The sequence below is a fragment of the Elgaria multicarinata genome, chromosome 2 (genome assembly GCF_023053635.1).
Source record: "Elgaria multicarinata webbii isolate HBS135686 ecotype San Diego chromosome 2, rElgMul1.1.pri, whole genome shotgun sequence".
NCBI classification, from domain to species: domain Eukaryota; kingdom Metazoa; phylum Chordata; class Lepidosauria; order Squamata; family Anguidae; genus Elgaria; species Elgaria multicarinata.
Window position 1 is genome coordinate 98,726,468 of NC_086172.1, and position 22,398 is coordinate 98,748,865.

Below are 22,398 nucleotides of genomic sequence, written 5' to 3' on the forward strand. Positions count from 1 at the left end.
AGTAGCAACAACAAAGAAAAAAGGGTGGGAAGGGGAGGTGGAAATGCGGGGGAAATTCATATCATGAAACATACCAATATATAGTAATTATTACCTATAGGATAATAAGAAAACACAAGGAGGAAGAGAAATAGGATTTCCATTTCAAATATAAGTAATAAAAGTATTAATATTAATAATATAAGTTAATAGAATTATTCTACATATCTAAATAAACATCCATACAACTTTGTAGGAGATAAGCTGAAATGTAGAAATAGTAGTAAGATCTTCAGTCCATTGAGTGATAGGTGGTGGATGTGTCCCAACTGGAAAACTATGGTTACTGATTTACAAATAATCCAGCTATGATGCCTTCTCCTGAATCCCCACTGTTCTAGAAATGGCCAAGACATGCCTGCTTTATGGAAGCTATGGAACAAATACTCTACTTAATGACCTGCTCAGGGTAGGAAGCCATTGTTTAAAGGTAGCTTCTGAATCCTGGTATGTTTGAAAGCCATTAACCACAGTTTCCACTTTGCATGTAATGGGAGGTTGTGGCTAACCACACTTTCTTAGCTTCTTCAGTTGCTTGTGTGAAAGGAGGTGCAAAGCAGTAGCACAGGCTGCATGTACTGCATGGAGCTCAAACATATTTTGGTTGGTTAAGCCAGGATCTGATTATCTGAATATAGCCATTATATGTTCAATGTGCACATCTATATAAAAAATCTCAAGCAGCCTAATAATTTTCAAAGAGAGCAAGCCTATTGACCCTCCATGGTCAGAGACCGCACTCCAATCTAGGAAGGGGGAATCAGAGATCTGTCCCCTGACACCTTTCCCTTGTAGCCAATGTAGAGAAAACGGCACTGGTTGCCTCTCCGAGGTTGGAAAAGCAACCTCAGAGGAGTAGATAAGGGTGTGTGTTGGTGGTTGAGGGGATGTTCTGGTGGTTGTGGAAGGGAGTTGACCATAGAAGTCAGGATTTGAGAAATCCAGAGCCTCCTCCACACACCTTCCCTCCACCTCCAAAGCACCCTCACTAGACAAGCTAAAAAGCCTGTCTGGTGAAAATCACCCAAGACAGAGGACAGGGAGGCGAAGATCATCTCTGCAACTCCTCCCGCCCTGCTGGCTTCATCCTGGCAGAGCATAGGAAACTGGACGCCTCTGAGTTCGAGGGCTTCCAAACAGTGAGAGTGCAATCGATAGGATTGTGCCCTAAGACTTATGAAGAACTTTCTCAGGAAGTGGAGAACGCTCTAAAGGTACAGGTATTGCAAACTTTTGTGGTGCTTTAAAACTTTTTGTTTTAAGAACATAAAAAGATTCTACTGGATCTTCTTATCCAGTATTTTATCCCAGACACTACCAGGAATGTATAGAAAAAACTCTAGATTACTAAGCCTGATTGTTGGATGCTAACGCTAAACCTTGTTTTTAAATATACGTATCTCATTCAATAGGCACAAGGGATCAATCTTTATTTTCCTTTGACTACATATGCATTCATTCAAGGACCTCAGAGATGAAGACATGGGGTTGTTACATATGAATTCCATGTGTAACTTTGGGTTGCCTTCAATATTCATTACATATAGCAATATATTTCTTCAGTGCACAGTCTTCCAATGCTACTGTGAATTCACAAGTCAACTTTGTGGTGTGTTCAAAATATTTATTGCTTTCTGTGATTTTTAAGAACACTTTACTTTCGCAGTAGTAACTTGATTGATTGATTGAAACTAAAATAGAAGATGTGTTAGAAAGAGAATGCATACCTCTTTCTTTTTAGTATTGCTTAAAGTCCAAACTGTGGTTTCTAAGTTGTTAAACTACAGTTGTAAATGCTCAGTTCTTTTTAAAAATGTTAACATGTTTGGAAAGAACTAGTAAATATTAGTCATGCATGAAGCATGGAAAATGTCAACTTCAAAACTAGCCAGATCCTAAGCAAAATAAGTTTAGTGAAATGTAATAGATATTTATTCTGTTGCTTTTGTAACTAGGTTAACAAAGTGCTGTAGTGATGTCTGTCTTAGTTGACTAAATGAAGTCACTTTTATGTTACAACAGCATGGCAGCAGCATGATGTGCAGGAACTCTGTAGAGTCATGTTTGATGCTTTGGAACAAAAATGGAAACAAACGGAACAGGTATAACACTTTAGGTTTGTTCTCATAGTAATGTGCTAAAGAGGAATGATAGTTAACTGCTTGAACTAGAAATAAGAGTAAAATATCTCAGTAGGTAGTATTGTATTAAACCTGGGTTCAAATGCCAATTCAAGACACCAAGGTGAACTAGAGAAACACGCACATCACTTAGCTTAAATTAGGAATCCTTGAGGAATTAGATCTTCGCAATTTCTTATGCAAACAGACCTGATCTGCATCTCCTGGAGTAATGTGTGGATTAGAATGCAATTATTCAGATTTTGCACTTCTTCAAATATTACAGTGCAGCTCTCTTTTTAACAACATGTTGAAGTACATTTATAAATGCATACGTGTAGATAAAGTATATTTATAAATACATATTTTGGGAGATAGTGGTCTACATTAGAGTTGTGGTTAAGATGAATTGGGTAAAGAAATGTTTTATTTGCCCTGGGATTTGTAGATAGTTTTATTTTCAATTTAGAAGGCAACTAGAAAGAAATAGACTGCAGTAGGGGATAGCCACTGTATTGCAACAGAAGTTGTATTAGATAGAAAAGAAATTAGAAAATATATTTTATTAATAAAAGGACATTGTTACTGGGCTGAAGGAAAGTGATTGGGATATTGCTCTCTAAGAGACATACACACACGTGCACATAAGCACGCACGCACACACACACTACGCTATGTTATGTCTGTAAATGTTTGCTTCTACCATTCAAAATAAACAAATTAGCTACAGATAAATACCACAGGAAAGTGTATTGCAGAAAGTAAAATAAAATGACTTGCTTGTAGCTTTTTGGGCTATGCTAAAATATTAAAATTATTCTTTATTTACAGGCTGATCTCATAAACCAGCTCTATCAAGGCAAGCTGAAGGATTATGTAAGATGTCTGGAATGTGGCTATGAGAGTTGGAGAATTGATACCTACCTGGATATTCCATTGGTGATTCGGCCTTATGGCTCCAACCAGGCTTTTGCGAGTGTGGTGTGTACTGTTAAACTGACAGCTACTGCCTCTATACACACACATTACATATATAATGCAACAGTGGTATAACTTCCTTGAAAGGTAAGTATCCTAGATACCCCATCTTGGGTTGTCCGTCTTTGTTCAGTAAAACAGCTAGCAAGTTCTAGAAGGTTTTTGACCCTTCAATAAGTCCTACTGGTGCATGTTTTAAGAGGAAAGGGGAGTTTAGCCAGGTAATTCCAATGATACAATATACCAGTATGATCTTTCTCCATACTCTTCTAGAATTAGTGTTACTTTTATATTGGTATGCTAAAAGATGTTTTATGAACAATCTAACCCTTAATATTGCTTACAGTTGTAATGAAAACAGAGCAACTCCTTGTGCTTTCTTCTGATTCTCCTATGAAAAGGAAAGTCTTTTTGAAATGAAAAATAAGAGATGTGGTGGGCTTGCCTTAGAATAGTTAACCTGAAATTAGTAGTACCTGCTGTATTTTTATTTTATTTAGTATATTTCCAATCTGTCCAATAATACTGTAGAACAAATAAAGAATTCTAATTTGGAATTTCAGGTATACTTGCTGAGGGGGGAAGGGGGAATCTAAAGGAGAGATCATCTACAGCAAAATGAGAAAATAAACCAAATAATATTTTATGGATATATATTTATTCAACAGTAACCTTCATTATAGTGTGATGACTCACCCACTCAGCTATCAAAATTGATATGATTAAACTGTCAGCTGTGCATATTCATTATTATTATTATTAAATTTATGAGACTCCTTGTGGCCAATATACTTAATTTAAAAATCCATTATTTATTTGTTAGTGATACTTCTATACTGCTTAATATAATAAATCCCCTAAGCAGTTCGTATATAAATATTAAAATCACATTTAAAATTACAGTAGTAGTACAGAACACTACAAGGAGCAATAAGATGGAGCAGCACGATTAATTACAGTTAAATACTAGGCAGCAAAATGAACAGATGCATTTTCAGGAAGCGTTTGAAACATGCCACATTTTCTCCCTCCTGAACTGCATGAGGGAGGGTTAAGAGTAGGCACTGCTGGAAATAATAAAATCCATAACATAAAGTAGAACGCTGGGCATAGCTTTTTATTATCTCTAGATCTTGGTAATAAATAATCTTAACACTATTTACAACATCCTAGAAATGTTTTAAATAGCCTGTTTTGAAATGCATTTCCAACCTTAGAATTGCAAACCATTGCTATGTTTCTGTTTTCATGGTGGCTTTTTTCACAATATTAAGGCATACATTTTGTACAGAGCAAAAGGAGCTCTGGTAAAAGAGTTTTGAGAATTGAGATTGGCGAATAATATTTTCCATAACAGCCTTTAAAATGTGAGCTATTTTAAAAACCAAACTAGGATCCCTGTGGTCCTCTTGAGTGTTTAAATACCATACCATACTGCTTTATTGCGATCCATAGATCCATGAGAAAACAAGAATCAAACATGAAATCATACAGTTAGAGCTATTATCAACTTTCATCTAATACACAGAGAGCTCTAATCCTGGCCGCCACTGTAAGAAATTTAGCAACAGCCAAAGTTACTCTTGAGGACTTGTCTTCCAACAGAAACTTAACATAAAATTTGTCTGGACTTCTGGACAGTTTACTCAACAATGGGGTGATCATAAGATGGCGGGCCTGATTATAAAAGCTACAGGACAGAAGGATATGCGCTATCGTCTCCACTTCCATATTCTTACAGGGGCACCGTCATTCCTGATAAGGGACACCAGCATATCTGCCCTGAAGTAATTCAATAGAATAAACATTGCATCTGGCCTTGGCGAAAACAATACGATATTTAGCCACTGACAGGTTCTTTAGATAGTCAGCCAGCTGAAGAGGCCCAATGTAATGAACATGCAATGCACTGGGAGAGCAAGAAACATAAGAGCGAGTACATAAGTCACAGAAGGCTATATCCCACAATCTTTGTTTGACAGATTTAAAAGCAAAATTCAAGCCCAGATTAAGGAGGAGGGATGAGGAGAGACCGATTGAAGCTGCCTTCCTGGCAAGAAGCTTGGACCAGCTATTCACATAGTTGTCCTGAGCCAAACATGAAAGCAGACCTGAGCCCCTCCCAAAAAGACTAACTTCCATCCAAAATTTTAAGGCAGACCACCAAGCCCTAACCGAAAGAGAGCTTTCCCCGGTTTCCAACAAAAGTACGGAATTAGGGACACACTTTGGAAGTTGAAGAAGGGTCCTCAAAAACCTTGTCTGTAGCCTATCTATCTCAGATGTTAACCCCCCTAGTGTTTAAATATACAAAGCAAGAATGCATACCTCATAATCTATTCATAGTTAAGACAGAAGCGATCCTGAGTATATGCTTTTGCTTATAATCCAGCATTCTTTGCAAGAATCCCAACAGCAAGCTAGGCACATTGGCCAACTTCTGCCCATCCCACTTTAGGTTAATTAAAAGCTACGTCGTTCTAGCCACTTTCATGTATAGGAAATATTATATAAATGAAATTAACCCAGTAATTTTATTGCAGTGTGATCTATAACATGTGGGCATATAAATGTGACATTATTGAGTAGGTAGAACTATTTTGAATGCCTCCATATTTTGAACCCAGGTCAACAACTGAATGAATTCCCTGGCCTCTCCTGGATTTTAAAATGGTATAATATTAAGGTCTATTATCTTGAAAATCTTTCTTCTGAGATGAGAGAAAGAAGCAGTTCAGTTAGATATTACAGGATGTTCATTTTACATATATTTAACTTCTAGAAAATTCTCCTTATCTATTCTGTCTAATTTAGACAACATTATCTGTTTCTGTTATGAATATCTGAACATGAGAATCAAGCTTTTCACGTGCTAAGTTACTGCTAAAGCTATTATGTTGGAAACTGTTGATGCTCCATTCATCTGAGCTATCTTATACTTTTTCCTACATTGTATTGCAAAATTGCTTTTCTGGTAGAAAATATTTTAGTTGTTTAGTCTTCAACAGTTGGGAACTATGGAGGATACTTGCTTTTGGAGAAGGGGAGAAATCACCTGTTTCTAAATGGAATTCTCTGAAGGTAGTATCCTCCATTGATCCTCCATTGATGAAAATAAGTAAGGATTGGGCTCAGAGGTCATAACAAGCATATAATTGGATCAACACATGCGCTAATAGGGCTTGTGGAAGGGAATCTAAAAATCTTTCAGTCTTGCTAGTCGGTTCCTGAGGGGATTTTCCACAGGCGGAACTACCCAAAATAGGGAATCTAAGAAGGATACTACCTTCAAAGAACTCTAGCTTGAGGTAAGTGATTTCCTATTTCTTTATAACATGACAGAGAATGGATGTTAGCAACAAAATGTCAATACCTAACCTGCCCCCCTCCAAAAAAAAGGCTGGTCTTGCCACTATTTGCAATTCTGTACAAAACATTTACCTTCAACAATTCTAATAGCATATTGTAAAAATAGGAATTTTGGGAGAATGTATAATATGTTAAGCTGCTGACTCAAAATACAGCTTCAATTGCTTTAGCTGCATGCGTTAGGACCTCAACTTTATATTGCCATGTCTGTTTGTAAGTTGAAGAAATATTTTATTTAACTATTCTGTTCTCCTTTTCAAAAATTATTGTTTCGCATCATAGTATAGCTTTAGTATCATTTGTGGTTTTGTTTATATTCCACACAAGACCATGCAGAAGTGCAATATAAAAAAAATTAAACTTCATATGAGGAAATAAGTGATTTGTCATGGGATAAGCTAATGGTGAATTGACTCCAAATAAAGCTTGAAGAGAATTTTAAAGAGGAACCTTGTAATGATATCTTGTTCGTAGCCAAGAGAAACTGTTTTATTGGATCCATAGCTGTGCAGAAAGCAGCATAGTTGCAACAGTTTGCTAATATTAGTAGTCTTTCATCTGCTTCATTGTGATCCAGATATGAACTTTCTGTTTAAAATAGCTTAAAACTAGGTTGAGCATATATAATCCATTTCAGTAAAGATAGACTGCTTTTAAATTACAGAGTGTGTATTGCTTAATCTGTCCTTGTATTATGGACCTCTTGTACTTAATACAGAGTGCTATATATTGCAATCACATATATTAATCTAAAATTAAACATATTTCTTATGTGAGAAGCCATAAGCTGAGCACTTAGGCTGACAATGGGTATTCTCTTGCCCAAGCTATTCTCTTGCCCAAGACCTGGTCTAGAACAGGCTTTCAAAAGAACCTTTTATTATTTATTTAATTATTTATTTATTACATTTTTATACCGCCCAATATCCGAAGCTCTCTGGGCGGTTCACAAAAATTAAAACCATTACGAACATAATAAAACATCCAACAATCTAAAAACCCAAATACAAAATACAATATAAAAAGCACAACCAAGATAAAACCACACAGCAGAAATTTATATAGGATAATGGACCTCTTGTACTTGGAAATCCACCTTTTTGTAAACATTTTAAAATAAAATAGGCCTATATATCATAGCTAAGCAGATCAGACCAGTAACTTTATGTACCACAAAAGAAAGGTGAAAATGAAATGAAATCATTAATAAACTGCTTAAGTACAAAAGACCCGAGTCCAGGCCTGAATAAATGAACTGCTTAAGTATTTTAGGCCCATATCATCATACCAGTCTGTACCCTCAGATAAACCTTCTGATAATATTGTACAAATAACTATTTTTGGGGTAGCAACCTAGATAATGCCAAACCATCCTGCATTGAACCTGTGGCAACATTAATAATAATAATAACAACAACAACAACAACAACATTTCTATACCGCCCCATAACTGAAGCTCTCTAGGCAATTTACAAAAGATTAAAACATTAAAAATTATATACAAAATTTAAAAACCTACAACAGACAGTATACGCAAAGACAACTTACATCTATCTAACATTTGCTAAATGCTGCCCCATCCCATTCCCAATATTGAAGTCATAGAAAGTGTCATCTGTACATGTGAATTGTTTTACTGCCCTCCAAACAATAACAACCTGAGCAGTAAACCTAGGTTTCCTCACGGGTTATATTTGAAAGGTAAAATAACCAATAGTAGTTGATAGAAATGTATTACAAGCCTGTGAAAGCACAATTATGAAAAGTTTGTGTTTTGCTCTTGTAGTCAAATATTATTATTATTATTCAAGGCTCTTTTGCCATGTGTTTGCAAATGGTTTAAATGTTGTTCAGAGTGGAGGTCCTAAGCAAGAATCACCAATCTTACACACACAGATATTGGCAGTAATTAAAGTTTGTGGAAAGCCAACATGTTAAACCCAGGCTAGTGGTACAGTGCTAGGCACATCAACTCAGAAGTAAACCCTGTTGAGTTCGATGGGAATGAACTCTCACCCAGGTAAGTGAGAGTGGGTATAGAACTTTAGTCTAAGTTAGTTGAAGTTAATTCTATTGATTTCACTTTTTTCAAAGTTTAACTTAATTAGGGTGGAAGTATATACTTCCACTGATAGTCTGGCTCCAACCCTTTGTACATAACACTAGTATGAGAGAGTAAATATTCAGATAGATATAATACATATATTTTGATGGAAATAGTAAGAATTCCACTGAAAAATATGAATGAAAGCAGTATTATACAAATTCTAGAAAATTGTAGAAGTAAACAAAATCAGAATGAAAAAATGTATGAAGAAAAATACACACAGGTCAAGATCAAATATCATTGAAATAATTATTTTACGCATCACTTCCTCCTTGGTAAGCAATAAAGTCATTGAATAATACATTACCATTCATAGTTTTTCATTCGATTTTTTAAAGATCCATAGGATCATCATTTGTTTTTGTTCATATCTGTATATAAATATAGAATAGTATGGTTCCTTGTTGACTTGCACATCACACAGAGTCTACATAAATTTACATAACCAGTTTTGTCAATCATTCACATGCCATTTATTTGTTAATGAAAGATGTATTGTTTTCAGTTAAATTTCATATAATATATAACTGTATATAATTGGTTCCCACATAACAATAAGGAATTGCTGAATTGCTGTGAAATATCATATCTCAAGTGTTTTGGTACAAACTTCTTAAGAATTCTAGTCAGCAATTGTTCCCTGAAAAGATATTTAAGTCCCAGTTGTCATCTAAAAATCTACATTTTGTCCAGTGACATGCATGCTTGCTTCTGATTGTTTTGTGTGTGATAGAGTCAAACTACAGAATTCGTCATCCACTTCATAGTTTTCAGTAACTGCCATTCTGATACAAATTTTGTTGGTTTTAATTATTTAAAGAAAATAGTCTTGACTATAAGATATTTAGGCAAAGGACACAATCATTTTCTTGCTTTTTTTTAATGGGTCTGTGGCACAAAGTAAAAGAAGGCAGTGTAATACTGCATTTCTCTCTGTAGTCTCTTTTAATTTCCTGCCCTTGGTGAGCCATTGATCTGGAGACCAGTCCTTTTGTAAAGAGTTACTTCTCTTTCAACAGTGACAGAATTCTTGTTCATGTGGAAAAGTCAGGGCTGTAAACCTTTGTTCTGTTTGTTCTTAGTGCTTCTCTGAGCTCTCAGAAATGGAGGGAGAAGGGATGAATTGGAGGCTTTTTGAAGACCTTCCCATATCCTTGATCTCTTCCCAAAGTGGGATCCATCAAACAACATGATTTAGATAGTAATCTTATAAGCTGTGTACCAGCCATTTTGCAATTGGTGAGTCTTCTGCCCGACTAAGCCCCCTATTGCTTATTTAAACATCAGGGAACAACTGTTGATCATGAAAGAAATTGATTTTCAGGATTTGGGGGGGAAATGACCTTATCTGCCTTTCAAAGAACACATTTAATATCATGCCAGTGGTGTCTCTGTTTTAACCTTCACAGGTGAAGGTGCTTCAGGAGTTCATGAACCCAGTCTTCTGTCAGCTTTCAAGCTAACTGGGTTAAATGTCTTAATTTTGAGTAAAATCCTCAACTGATTTAAAATAGAAACCAACAGATCCCTTGCCCCTACCTGCAGATATGCTAAGTTATTTCACACAACTGATTATTTTAATAATTAGGAGTCTGGTTGTGAAGAAGAAATGGGGCAGTGCACTAAGATGCAAAATGGAAATCTCTTAACATCTTATTTCAAGAATTTCCAAGGCTTCAATGCTTCAGCTGCATTTTAGCCTTTGTGAAATAGTAATTCAAATTTCAAGCTAAAGGCAATAGTTCAATATTTTATTTTGTTAAAGAATTTCTGTAGAATCCTTCAACACCCATTTTTAAGACCATTTACAAAAAAAGATAAACATATCAATACAAAAATACAGTCAAAACATTATAAAGCGAGCAGTTAAAAAAAAACAGCACAATAATTCAGATCTAAAAATCCTTCAACTGCATTTTAAAAGCCTGGGGAGAACAAAAAAGCCAGACCGGAGCCCAAAAGATAGCAGCGTCAGGCCCTGGAGATGGAGCTTTCTCCAGGGCCCGACGCTGTCCCTGTTTATTACTTGCCTCACATGAGACGGTGTGGTCCCTTGGAGGAGGGCACGTTGATGTAGAGTCAGGTTGATGCAAGAGCAGACATTCCTGCAGGTACCCGGCATCTAAGCTGGGTAGGGATTTATAGGCAAGCTCCAGGACCTTGAACTGAGCTTGGAAGGGGACTGGAAGCCAATACAGTTCTTTCAACACCAGCATGATAAACTTTCATTTACCGTTATCCTAGCAGCTGCACCATGTATCAACTGTAGTTTCTGGACTGTGTTCAATGGTAGCCCCATATATAATGCATTGCAGTAATCTAAATTTAAGTTTACTAGAGTATGGATAACTGGCAAGATTATCCAGAAGAGATCGTAGTTGCATACAAACCTAAGATAGTGAGAGGTCCTCCATGCTGAGCATCTAGTGCCAAAGCAAGATCTAGGAGCATCACCAAACCAAGACCCTAATTATTCAGGGGAATGCAATCCCATCCAAAATAGGTTGTACCCCATCTCCCTAGATTAAATAAATAAATAAATAAATAGCAGAACCTTGTCTCCTCAGGATTGAGCTTCAGTTTGTTAGCCCTCATCTAGCCCATTACTGGTTCCAGACATCAGTTCAGCATTTCCACTACTTCAGCTTATTCAGACATCAAAGAGAAATAGAGTTGGATGTCACCAGTGTAGTCCAAATTCTTGGCTGACCTTTTCCGGTCACTTCTAGATGAGTACAAGGGATAAAATCAAACACTGTGAGACCTCATAGCACAAGTGCGCTGCAGCACATCAGTAATCTCCCAATACAGACTTATGGAAACTACCCAGCAGGTCGGAATGGATCCACTGTAACACCATCTTTCCACCTTCTAACCTACTGGGCTTATTTAGAAAGATACAATAGCTGATGTATCAAAGGCACTGAGAGGATGAAGAGAAACAACAGGGTCACACTTCCCCAACCACCAGGTCGACCAAAGCAGTTTTCCTGCCAAAGGTAGGACTGAAGCTGTATTAAAATGTGTGCCCAGAGAACCAGTTTTTACAGAGAGTGCCTGTTGTTGTACAGCCGCTTCGTCCTCATGCAACTTGCCTGAGAAGGGGATATTTGTGACCGGACGACAATTGTTAACAGTCCTCAGGGTCCTAGGAGGCTTTCTTACAAAGCAGTATGCAACTACTTAAAACCTTTTAACTTTGCTAAAAATAGCTGTCCTTCTGAATTCTCACCCATTTTTTGAAAATGGAAATGTTGGATGTGATTCCACAGTGCATCAATGGGAAAGTTCAGTGCCAAAGAGTGGATGTATATTTGAGCTTGAAAATGTCTTACTCTAAATGCAAAGTCCAGAAGAGTGCATTGTTTCATTGTAGAAGTCCAGCTAAAGTAGTGTGTTCCACACTTCTGAGAACTAAAACACCCTTCTTTTCTGAATTTAAAATTTCATACTTAGCTCTTAACCCCCAAAAGATGATTTGCATCTAGAATGTGTAAGAGTAAGAATTCCCTGTCCTCAGAAGAATCCACCCACTATGTTTCTGCATGAGTCACTGACCTGGTATATCTCCTAACTGAAATGAAACAAAACAAGCAGTGGCTTGTATTTCTGCCAAATTGGCAGTCTGCTTTGAGGGCAACTAATTCTGCAGTGACTTCTCATAAGGAGTGATCTAATTATGCTCAGAGCAGACACACTGCAGAATTTGCAGCTCTTAGCAAAGACTAACTGGGAGGAAAGAAGCCCAGAAATCCAATGGATAGCCTTCTGTGGTTTTGAGCTTGCTAGCAAAATTAATTTCTTATGCTGCCTTTTATACCTAACAGTATGTACGCTTTTTCTTACATGGAACTCATGTCTGTGTTAGAAACTTGAAAAATATAAAGCAATACTCACATACAGACACCAAAGGGCATCAAGTTTAGGCCATTGGCTTTTCGTACACTGAGATGTGCATCTTGTGTTTAATGCTACTTAAATACACATAACCTGGTGCAGAGCTGAAACCTAAGTGTTTAGATTAATAAGGCAATACACTTTGGAGATGAAAGGGTAGGATTATACCTTTTTAATATCCTTTGTTTAATGTTGCACTTGTTCCTCAAAGCACAAAACCAAGAGGGTGAGGACATAAAGCTGATCTTCATGACTGATTGTTCCACTGTGACTTAATGTGATGTGCAAGATAACAGACTTACTTGGCTTCTGATTATTCACAAAACCTAATCTTGAGGGAACCATCAACCACTTAATAAAATGCAATGTGTTATTGATCATGATTTGGCTGCTTACCTAAGGCAGAATGCAATAGTTGTTTACACTTAATATTTTTTCCTTCCTGACCCGTTCTCTGTGCATTTTTATTATTTTGTTTATAGAGTTCAAGATTCTTTGCTTTCAGTAATGAGTTCCATGTTACAAGTAGAATCTAACTCAGTGGCATTAATTTTTTTCTTCAAAATCAGGAGGAAGCTCTACATGCGTTCATTCAACCTGAGATCCTTGATGGCCCCAATCAGTATTTCTGTGAACGGTGTAAGAAGAAATGTGATGCAAGAAAGGTAAATAAACAACTTTTGACACAACTATGAAGTAGCAATAGCAATAACCATGGAACTAAATCCATCGTTGCCTATTTGGTTGTCTTTATGCTTTTCAGGGGTTGCGGTTCTTGCATTTTCCTTATCTGCTGACCTTGCAGCTAAAGAGATTTGACTTTGATTATACTACAATGCACAGGATAAAACTTAATGATCGTATGACATTTCCTGAAGAGCTAGATATGGGCTCATTCATCGATATTGAAGATGAGGTAATGATCAAAGTACAGTTCAGTGTGGTGGTGGTGATTTTAAAAAAAGTTCTTTAGCTGTGAAATGTAATTTGGCTGGCACAGTATCATGCACAAATTGTTTTGGGTTTGTAGCTTGGTTAGCTTCCTTATGGGATGTAAAATAGACACGAACACTTTTATTCTTTGTAGAAAGCACTAATACTTGTTCCGTTTTTCTTGGAGAGGTTAAAACAAAGATTATCTTGAGAGATGTAAATATGTACTAGACCAGGATTGGGCAGATTCAGGCTTATGAAATCTACTTTGTGTTTTACTAGAACTGTGAGGTTCACATACCAGAGCCAAATACAAAATACTGACTCAGTGATGTGAACATATTCTTAAAACTAAAGAATAGAGTGTCTCTGAGCACATGCTCATCCCAGGAGTTTTATTTTCAGTACCAGAACTGAGCTCACAGTCCTTTCACACAAACATCTACTCCTGGTTTCCCCTCAGCCCATGGGTAGGATCCAACTATGACCCAGCACTAGTGCTAATGATCTTTTGCTAGTGTAATAAACGTGAAAGCAACATAACAAGAGCTTGCTAAACAATGGAAAGAAGCAGAGCTTTGACAACAAATTTGGTGGCAAATCACAGCTTTTTCCCATTGCCCTATCAAGCACTAGTAGCACCGTGTAGCCATTGATTTACATTAGTGCAACATCATTACTGCTAGTGCTGGGGCATAGTGGGGTTCTACCCATAATTTAAGCTGCATAATTTAAGAAAACTAATCTTTCTTTTGTAAAGAGCCCAGAGATCTGTAGCTATTTGGCAATATAGAAATCTAAAAAATAAATAAAATAATAACAGTAAGAAATAAAAGGCTGTTACCTATTAGTTGCAGATGAGAAGGGAAATGAGAATGGAAATCTTGCCAATTTAATACATATTGTCCAGACATCTAACAGTAGATCCTAATGTATCTTTTGCCTGCTTTTGCATATTATATAAAAATGTGTAATCTTGCATCTTTAGAGTTTTAAATACTCTTTGCCTGTTTAAACTGAAATGTTATTATTATTATTATTTATTTATATAGCACCATCGATGTACATGGTGCTGTACAGATAACACAGTAAATAGCAAGACCCTGCCGCATAGGCTTACAATCTAATAAAGTTGTAGTAAACACTAAGGAGGGAAAGAGAATGCAAACAGGGACAGGGAAGTGTAAACAGGCACCGGGAAGGGTGAAGCTAACAGTATAGAGTCAGAACAAACTCAAAGTTTAAAAGCTATAGGGAAAAGAAAAGTTTTTAGCTGTGTTTTAAAAGCTGTGATTGAGTTGGTAGTTCTCAGGTGTTCTGGAAGAGCATTCCAGGCATGAGGGGCAGCAGAGGAAAATGGGCGAAGCCGAGCAAGGGAAGTAGAGACCCTTGGGCAGGCAAGAAGCATGGTATCAGAGGAGCGAAGAGCACGAGCGGGGCAATAGTGTGAGATGAGAGAGGAGAGATAGGCAGGAGCTAGACCGTGAAAAGCTTTGAAGGTCAACAGGAGAAGTTTATATTGGATTCTGGAATGAATTGGGAGCCAATGAAGAGATTTCAGAAGCGGAGTGACATGGTCAGAGCGGCGGGCCAGGAAGATGATCTTAGCGGCAGAGTGGTGGACAGAGACCAGCGGACTGATGTGAGATGAGGGGAGGCCAGAGAGGAGGAGGTTGCAGTAGTCCAACCGAGAGATAACCAGTGCGTGAACGAGAGTCTTGGCAGAAGAGACAGACAAAAATGGTCGAATCCTGGCAATATTATACAGGAAGAAGCGACAAGATTTAGCTACTGCCTCGATATGAGGAATAAAGGAGAGCGAGGAATCAAATATAAAGCCAAGGCTACGAGTTTCCTTGACCGGAGTAAGCGTGACATCGTTGACAGTAAGAGAGAATGAGAGGTGAGGAGAAGGTTTAGGAGGAAAAACAAGCAGTTCAGTTTTTGCCATATTGAGTTTCAAACGGCGATGAAGCAGCCAAATGTTAAATGTTACATTACCGTTGGACAATATAGGGCCAGATTTAGTCAGTGCAGGTCCCATGTGCAGAGCATTCTCCTCCATGTAACCATGCTTCCCTTCCCAGTTATATGTTTATACATGTAGGTAATGCAGGGAGTCATTGGAAGGAATGGCAAGAGGCACACAAACTTTATTTATTTATTTATTTAAAATATTTATATCCCGCCCTATATCATTAAGATCTCAGGGTGGCGTACAGATAAAAGCACACAGTATAAAATAGTAAATATACACAGTTAAAAACAAATTAAACCATGAACCAAGTTAAAACAATATATAATTTAAAAGCAGTAAAACAATTAAAACAGTTAAAACAACAAACTTTCCATTTCCTGAAATGCCGCCTTGCAATGCATGCAAATGCACCTGCTTAGATGGAGTCAGAGAGTGGAAGGGAGCAGGGCTCTGTTGAGTCTAATGGGAATCGGAACTGTATAATTCTTTGTGTTGGAGCATTTCTAACAAAACTGCCTAATGTTTATGTAATACACAGGTACGAAGTGTTCACTTTAGATTAAACCATTTTAAGTATTTCCCCATATGTTCAGGTCTTTAATATTTTTAAAACTATTGTTTTAAGAAGTCTCCTCAAACAGAGAGTTGCACTGACAGTGGAGCAGAGAATGAAGGCAGCTGCCACAGTGATCAAATGAGCAATGATTTTTCTAATGACGATGGAGTTGATGAAGGAATATGTCTTGAAAGCAGTAGTACTGCTGAAAGGATTTCAAAAGTTGCCAATGAAAAGGTATCTTTAAAAATGGTTGTTTGGCTGTTTTGATACAATAATGCATTTCACTCCACTAGTATTATTGAACATATTTTAAAATATGAGCCTGATTTATGGAATTCTTTTATGCTATTAATTAATGAACAATGCATATTGCAAAATTAAGAAGGCTCCAGATCCCTGTAAATTCTTCTAGTGTAGAAGCTGCCTGAAGGAGGCTGAAAATGCTGAAGAAAAATACAGCTCCAAAGTAGTGACAGCTTAATGATAATAGAATATTATTAATAATAATTAATTATGTTATGATCATGTCAAAGTTACAGTACTTGGAGAAGAAGGCCAGAATAATCTTAACAATACCCTAATGAAAACATTTGCGATGTAGTGTGAGGATGGCAAAAGTCACTACCTCTGACCTGTAGGGAAAGCTCCTTCCCAGCCCCTCAGATGCCCATCACTAATGACTTGGAGGAGGAAATGAAAATATGCAGGTGTTAAAAGCGTTAAGGACAAATAATTTGAAAATTCTCAGCAATTTTTAGAAATCTATATTCTGATAAAAGCTTAGACATTTATAACTAACTGTTTAGTGATAAACTAAGCAGTTACTTCATAGTTACTTAATAGTGGGATAGCTACTGAGGGTGGCTATGAAGTATTAACATTAAACTTGTGGTGCGTGGTTGCACCACAAGGTTAATGTCAATTGAGAAGAGTTGCTTCCAGATTTGGACATAATGATGAAGAAAATGCTTTGCAAAATAATACTTTTATGTAATCATGAGAAATGATATGGAGGTTTCAGCTATTTGCTTTTTTTGATCAATATTCTGCTTTGTTTCCCCCATCTCACAGAATTCATTGTTATATGAACTGTTTTCTGTTATGGTCCATTCGGGAAGTGCAGCTGGCGGCCATTACTATGCATGCATAAAATCTTTTAGTGATGATCAGTGGTACAGTTTCAATGATCAACATGTCAGCAAGGTAAGTTATGACATAGAATAATACTAAACTAAGTAACCAATTGTTTATCCTTATGTAGTCAAAGTGGCATCACCCAATACCAGCTCCAGGTTTGTGAGAACGCTTGGTCAGTGCAAGCCCTCACTCAGTGGGTCTACCTTCTCCCCACCATTGTTACCAGCTGCTCTTGCTCCTCACCCTCTTTCTCATCATTGCTGCCACTTGCTTGCTTAACAGGCAGAGAGCTAGTGAACAAGTAGGGAGGGGCATCTATTGCTTCTCCTTCTCATCACCAGTACTGCCTGAGCCAGAGCAAAAGGTGGGGGGAACAAGCAGGATGCAATGGTAAAGTGGAGGAGCAAGGCCAGGGGCTCTTGTTATTGGGCCCCTGCTGGGGTTTGGGTCTGGGGCTAGTGCCCAACGATGCATACTCTTGATGCTCGCCCTTTCATCATCCACAAACAAGAAGGTGCCTGGAAGAACCCCAGGGTTTGCCTAAGGACTTAACTTGCTCAGTGGCTTTGAAAAGCCGTCTATTGTAAGGGAGGAAATCGAAAACTGAGTGGGAGGGGATGGAATGGAGTATCCTGGAAGAAAGAATGACTGACTGGCTAGAACACTGAAAGGAGCAGTCCATACTGCAATATTGTATTGCCGGTTCCCACGTGGTTTATAAGAGCAGGGTGGGGGTAGTAGTAGCTTGATCTAATAATCTGTTCAGCAAAGTGTGGCGTCTGTTTGCATGTCACAATGACATTCAGTGACAAACAGGATTAATTAACCCACGATTTGTGGGGATTTACAGTGCACACAAGACGTCTCTGTTTTTTGTAAACTACCTCTGATCTGTAGGGGCTAAACAACCCAGAGGTTAACCCAACAACAATTAATCCACAATATGCTGGTGTGATGTGCAAAGTGGGTCACATACTGAACAGCAAGGCTGGGCAACTTGTGGCTCTCCAGACGTTTTTGCCTGCAGCTCCCATCTTCTCTCACCATTGGTAGTGCTGGCAAGGGAAGATGAGAATTGTAGGTCAAAACTGGAGAGCCACGAGTTGCCCATTCTTGCAGTACAGGATACACGGTTCTCTTCTTCCCCACCACCACTTTGCACATACAGAGTCCATATCCAAGGGGAAGTTTACAATCAGAAACATGGTTTCCGTTAGTGATAACTGTAGACAAAATGGCTAATTGGAAAAATGTCTGTCTCTTCATTTTCAAACTAGATAACTCATGAAGACATTAAGAAAACTTATGGTGGAACATCTGGAAGTAGAGGGTATTATTCCAGTGCTTTTGCAAGGTTGGGAAAGTTTTAATTACATCATAGCAATTCTCTAGTCCAGTACAGCAGATTAATTTTATTTCTTTAGGGAGCAATCCTATGTCCCCACCACCAGAGAGCATCTTGGTTCCGACCTAGGAGTGCAGAAACTGAATTCCCTGCCCTCTCCTCCTCAGAGCCAGTGTGGTTCTGGCTATGTCTGTGCGCTTGGAAATGAGAGTGCAGAGATGGGAAAAGGGGGAGTTCCCACGCAGGGGAGGAGACAGGGGTGGTGGCTATATGACATTTCCTATGGTTGCCCTAGCTTTCTTCCACCCCGCCCCCGAAGTGCTGCTCCTTAGATGGGCAAAATCTAGCAGAAATGCAGGGCGGTGAAATCTAGAAGAAATGCAGGGTGGCTGGAGCTATACATTAGATACTCAGCAGTCTCTGAGTTTAGAGATTTCTGACTATCTTCGTAGCAATATTCCCTTACTGAATTAATTTATGTTCAGCATGATGGTTAAAAGATTTCTCAGTATTTTCAGTATTTGTGCCCCCAAATGACTTCACTCCTAGATAGTCCCTTGCCTGAGCAAAGAGGCTTTTCAAAAAAGAAAACTTGTCAAGCCTATTTACACTAGCATGGATTCAGGCTCTTCCTTCTGTGGATAGAAGGCTTCCTTTCATCCACAGAAGCTTCCAATCCAGCAGAGCATTTCCACTTGCAGGATGGGGGAGGAGGCAGTCTTGATTGATTCCCTGCAGTCCCCTATTCCATCCAATATCTGCTTTCTAGGGTGGGGAGAATTTCTGGAAGATTGTCTCTTTCGCCCTCCCCTTTCTGCCAGTGGGCACATTCTCAGTAGAACTGAAAGAGATTATTTCTGAAGAAATCCTCCCTAGACTTGGAAGATCTCGATAACTTTTTGTGAATCGCCCAGAGAGCTCCGGCTATTGGGCAGTATAGAAATGTAATAAATAAATAAATAAATAAAACTTTAGATGGGTGGCAAATGTTCCTTTCCTTGGCAAGGTCCATTCCTGAAGAAATCCTCCCTGGACCCAGAAGATCTCAATAACTTTAGATGGGTGGCAAAAGATCCTTTCCTGGGCAAGGTCCTTGAGCAAGTAGATGCTCTTGGATGAGACTAATTATCTGGATCCATTTCAGTCATGGTTCCGGTTAGGGTTTGGCATAGAAACAGCTTTAGTCACCCTAAATAATCTCTCTGTGTTTATATGTTTGTATGTAAATGCCTTTATATTATGTTACAATATTGTATTTTTAAGATTTTTAATCTTTGTAAACCGCACAGAGAGCTTTGTCTATTGGGTGGTATAGAAATGTAATAAATGAAATGAAACTGTGCTCAGGGGATGCTGCTGCTGGTGGGTGGAAAAGAAACTAGATCCAACACAGTTCCACTTAAATACTTGTGCCAGTTGGAAATATTTTGGAAATGTGGGCTGAGTAATTTTTTTTAAAAAAAAATGCTTCTAGTTAGTTATTAAGGTATTACTTACATTATACATGTTTAATTTGACTATTGTGAGTACATGTATTTTATTTTGACACCAAAGATGCAACTACTGACTTTAAAAAAATCTTTCCAATAGCTCTACAAACGCATATATGCTTATATATAGACTGAAGGATACAATGAGAAATGCAAGTAAGTACTTTGTTTTCATAGTTTTCATAGAATAATTATGCTTTTAAAATATGTATTATAGAAAATAAAATTGCATTAATGAGCGAAGATATTTGTCCATTTTGAGGGGAAAGGCAAAGATTATTTCAAAACATTACCCTTTTCTTTAATGTTCTGAAATATAATAAATCATACTAAATGCTTACTGTTTTTTTTTTTATAAAGTCTGTATATGCAATGTGTTCACTTACACAAGTACTTTAACATACATATCTGGTCATATAGATTAAACATGACCAATAATGTTATGGAATTTTTTTAAAAAATACATTAATACAACAAATCATATTACGCATGTACTATATACAAAATAAATTTAAAGGAAAAACTTTTGTGTTCTGAACCTAGAGATGAACTGAAGGTGCATGATGCAGTTCTGCTGCTGAGGCTAATGGGCTATGTCTCTGTGTGCTTTCTAGATAAGATACTGCCCGGAGCTCCATTTTAGAGAGAGAATTGGTCACAAATAAACGAAAGCTTACAAGGCACTAAATATTCAAAACAAGCAGCTCATACTTTAATTTTTGTCTGTTTGTATTGATAGAGTTCCTAGAAGTGAATGAATATCCAGAGCATATTAAAAGATTGGTAGAAAAAGAAAAGGAGTTGGAAGAACAAGAAAAGAGGCAGCGTGAAATAGAGCGCAATACTTGCAAGGTTTGTTCTGGCATGTTTAATCAACTCAGCAGAAATTCTCCTTAGAACATTTTTTATGTATACTACAGTATTTGTCTAAACAAAAAGATGCATACTTTATTAGTTAGTTCAGAGTTGGTTGATAACCTGAATAGTCTGCTTGGTCCCTCTTGGCACTATGATTGCAAATTACTACTATGTAGTAGATTTCTAGGGAACTACATTTACCTCAAGATGTAGTGAGGGCCACCAATTCAGATGGCTTTAAAAGGGGGTTAGATAAATTCCTGGAGGAGAGGGCTATCAGTGGCTACTAGTCCTGATGGATGTGTGCTACATCCAGTATCAGAGGCAGTAAACTTATGTACACCATCTCCTGGGGAACATGGGTTGGAAGGTGCTGTTGCACTTGTGGGTTCCTGGTCAGCAGGTATGTGAACAGAATGCTGGACTAGATGGACCTTTGGTCTGATCCAGCATGGCTTTTCTTAGGTTCTTATTCAGGTACAGTAAATCTAAAATGTTATTAACTGTCTAGTTCAGGGATGGCCCTCCAAATGTTTTGACCTACAATTCCCATGGTTGTTATTACTATGTCACTTCTATGCTGTCCAATAACTGAAGGTCTCTGGCCAGTTCACAAAAATTAGGAACCACAAATCTGAAAGAACATAACAAGCTACAAACACAAAAGAAAAATGCAAACCACAGTGATTCCTCACCATTGGTTATTCTGGATAGGGCTGATGGGAGTTGTAAGCCAAAATATCTGGCGAGCAACAAGTTGCCCACCCCTATTTTAGTTGGACAATGATTTGGTTAAGTAGTAACAATCTCAGTCCAATAAAGCATGATTTATCGGACCAGGAAAAGGCTATGTGCCCAAATGCTCCTTCATCGCCGCTCCCATTATGTGTCCATCTTCAGTATTATTTGTGAATTTTAGACTTCCACTCCAGCTTTGAGTGGCATAGTCCTTTTTAAAAACTCATTGATATAAAGCCCATGTTGATAGGTTGTGAGAGGTATTTGTAATGTTTTAAAAATTATTTGACGTGTATAAAACAAATAAGAGAGGAATGGCTGTTCTCCAGTTTATATTTTACTTTCCTTGTAATAGTTGAATATCTCAGTTTTGTTCTGACCAAAATATTTAAACATAAACTATATTTTATTTTATATTTATTCTGTATGTTATTACTTTAGTTAGCAGAGAGCTATCAAATGTACTTGAAAATGCGTTTGACTTACTGTTTTTGTTAACGGCTATACAGATAAAATTATTCTGTATGAATCCTATGAAACAATTAATGATGGAGAATAAACTAGAAGTTCACAAGGACAAGACTCTAAAGGAGGCTGTAGAGATTGCTTATAAGGTATAGTACAATGTTTATCAGATGGTAATTGATATACAAAGGCTGCAACTAGTGTTCTCTGCATAAGTTTTGGGTTTTCTGGTCCCACTGTTTTATTGCATCTTCTTGCACCGCATGAAAAGCCATAGCTGAGAACTTGGGGCATCTTCAGTAGCAGCATGCTATATAGTCAGGAGAGAGGAATTTGGTGATATTCTCGATAGGCTCATGGAAGTGCTTTCAACATGTGTTAGAGC

The 22,398-nt window shown here is 37.6% G+C and overlaps 1 protein-coding gene across 3 annotated transcripts in view; it reads left to right on the forward strand.

Moving 5' to 3' along the window:
- Nucleotides 1-22,398, forward strand: part of USP47 (ubiquitin specific peptidase 47) — a 67,286-nt gene that overhangs the window by 27,506 nt on the left and 17,382 nt on the right. For 2 of the 3 annotated variants that reach the window (XM_063117286.1, XM_063117288.1), the window contains 10 exons: nt 2,062-2,141; nt 2,991-3,140; nt 13,080-13,175; nt 13,274-13,426; nt 16,047-16,214; nt 17,052-17,183; nt 18,395-18,471; nt 20,053-20,108; nt 20,692-20,804; nt 22,058-22,162. In XM_063117286.1, coding sequence (XP_062973356.1) covers nt 2,062-2,141; nt 2,991-3,140; nt 13,080-13,175; nt 13,274-13,426; nt 16,047-16,214; nt 17,052-17,183; nt 18,395-18,471; nt 20,053-20,108; nt 20,692-20,804; nt 22,058-22,162 — 1,130 coding nt within the window. The remainder of the gene's footprint in view (nt 1-2,061; nt 2,142-2,990; nt 3,141-13,079; nt 13,176-13,273; nt 13,427-16,046; nt 16,215-17,051; nt 17,184-18,394; nt 18,472-20,052; nt 20,109-20,691; nt 20,805-22,057; nt 22,163-22,398) is intronic. The other variant, XM_063117287.1, reaches the window with a different exon arrangement.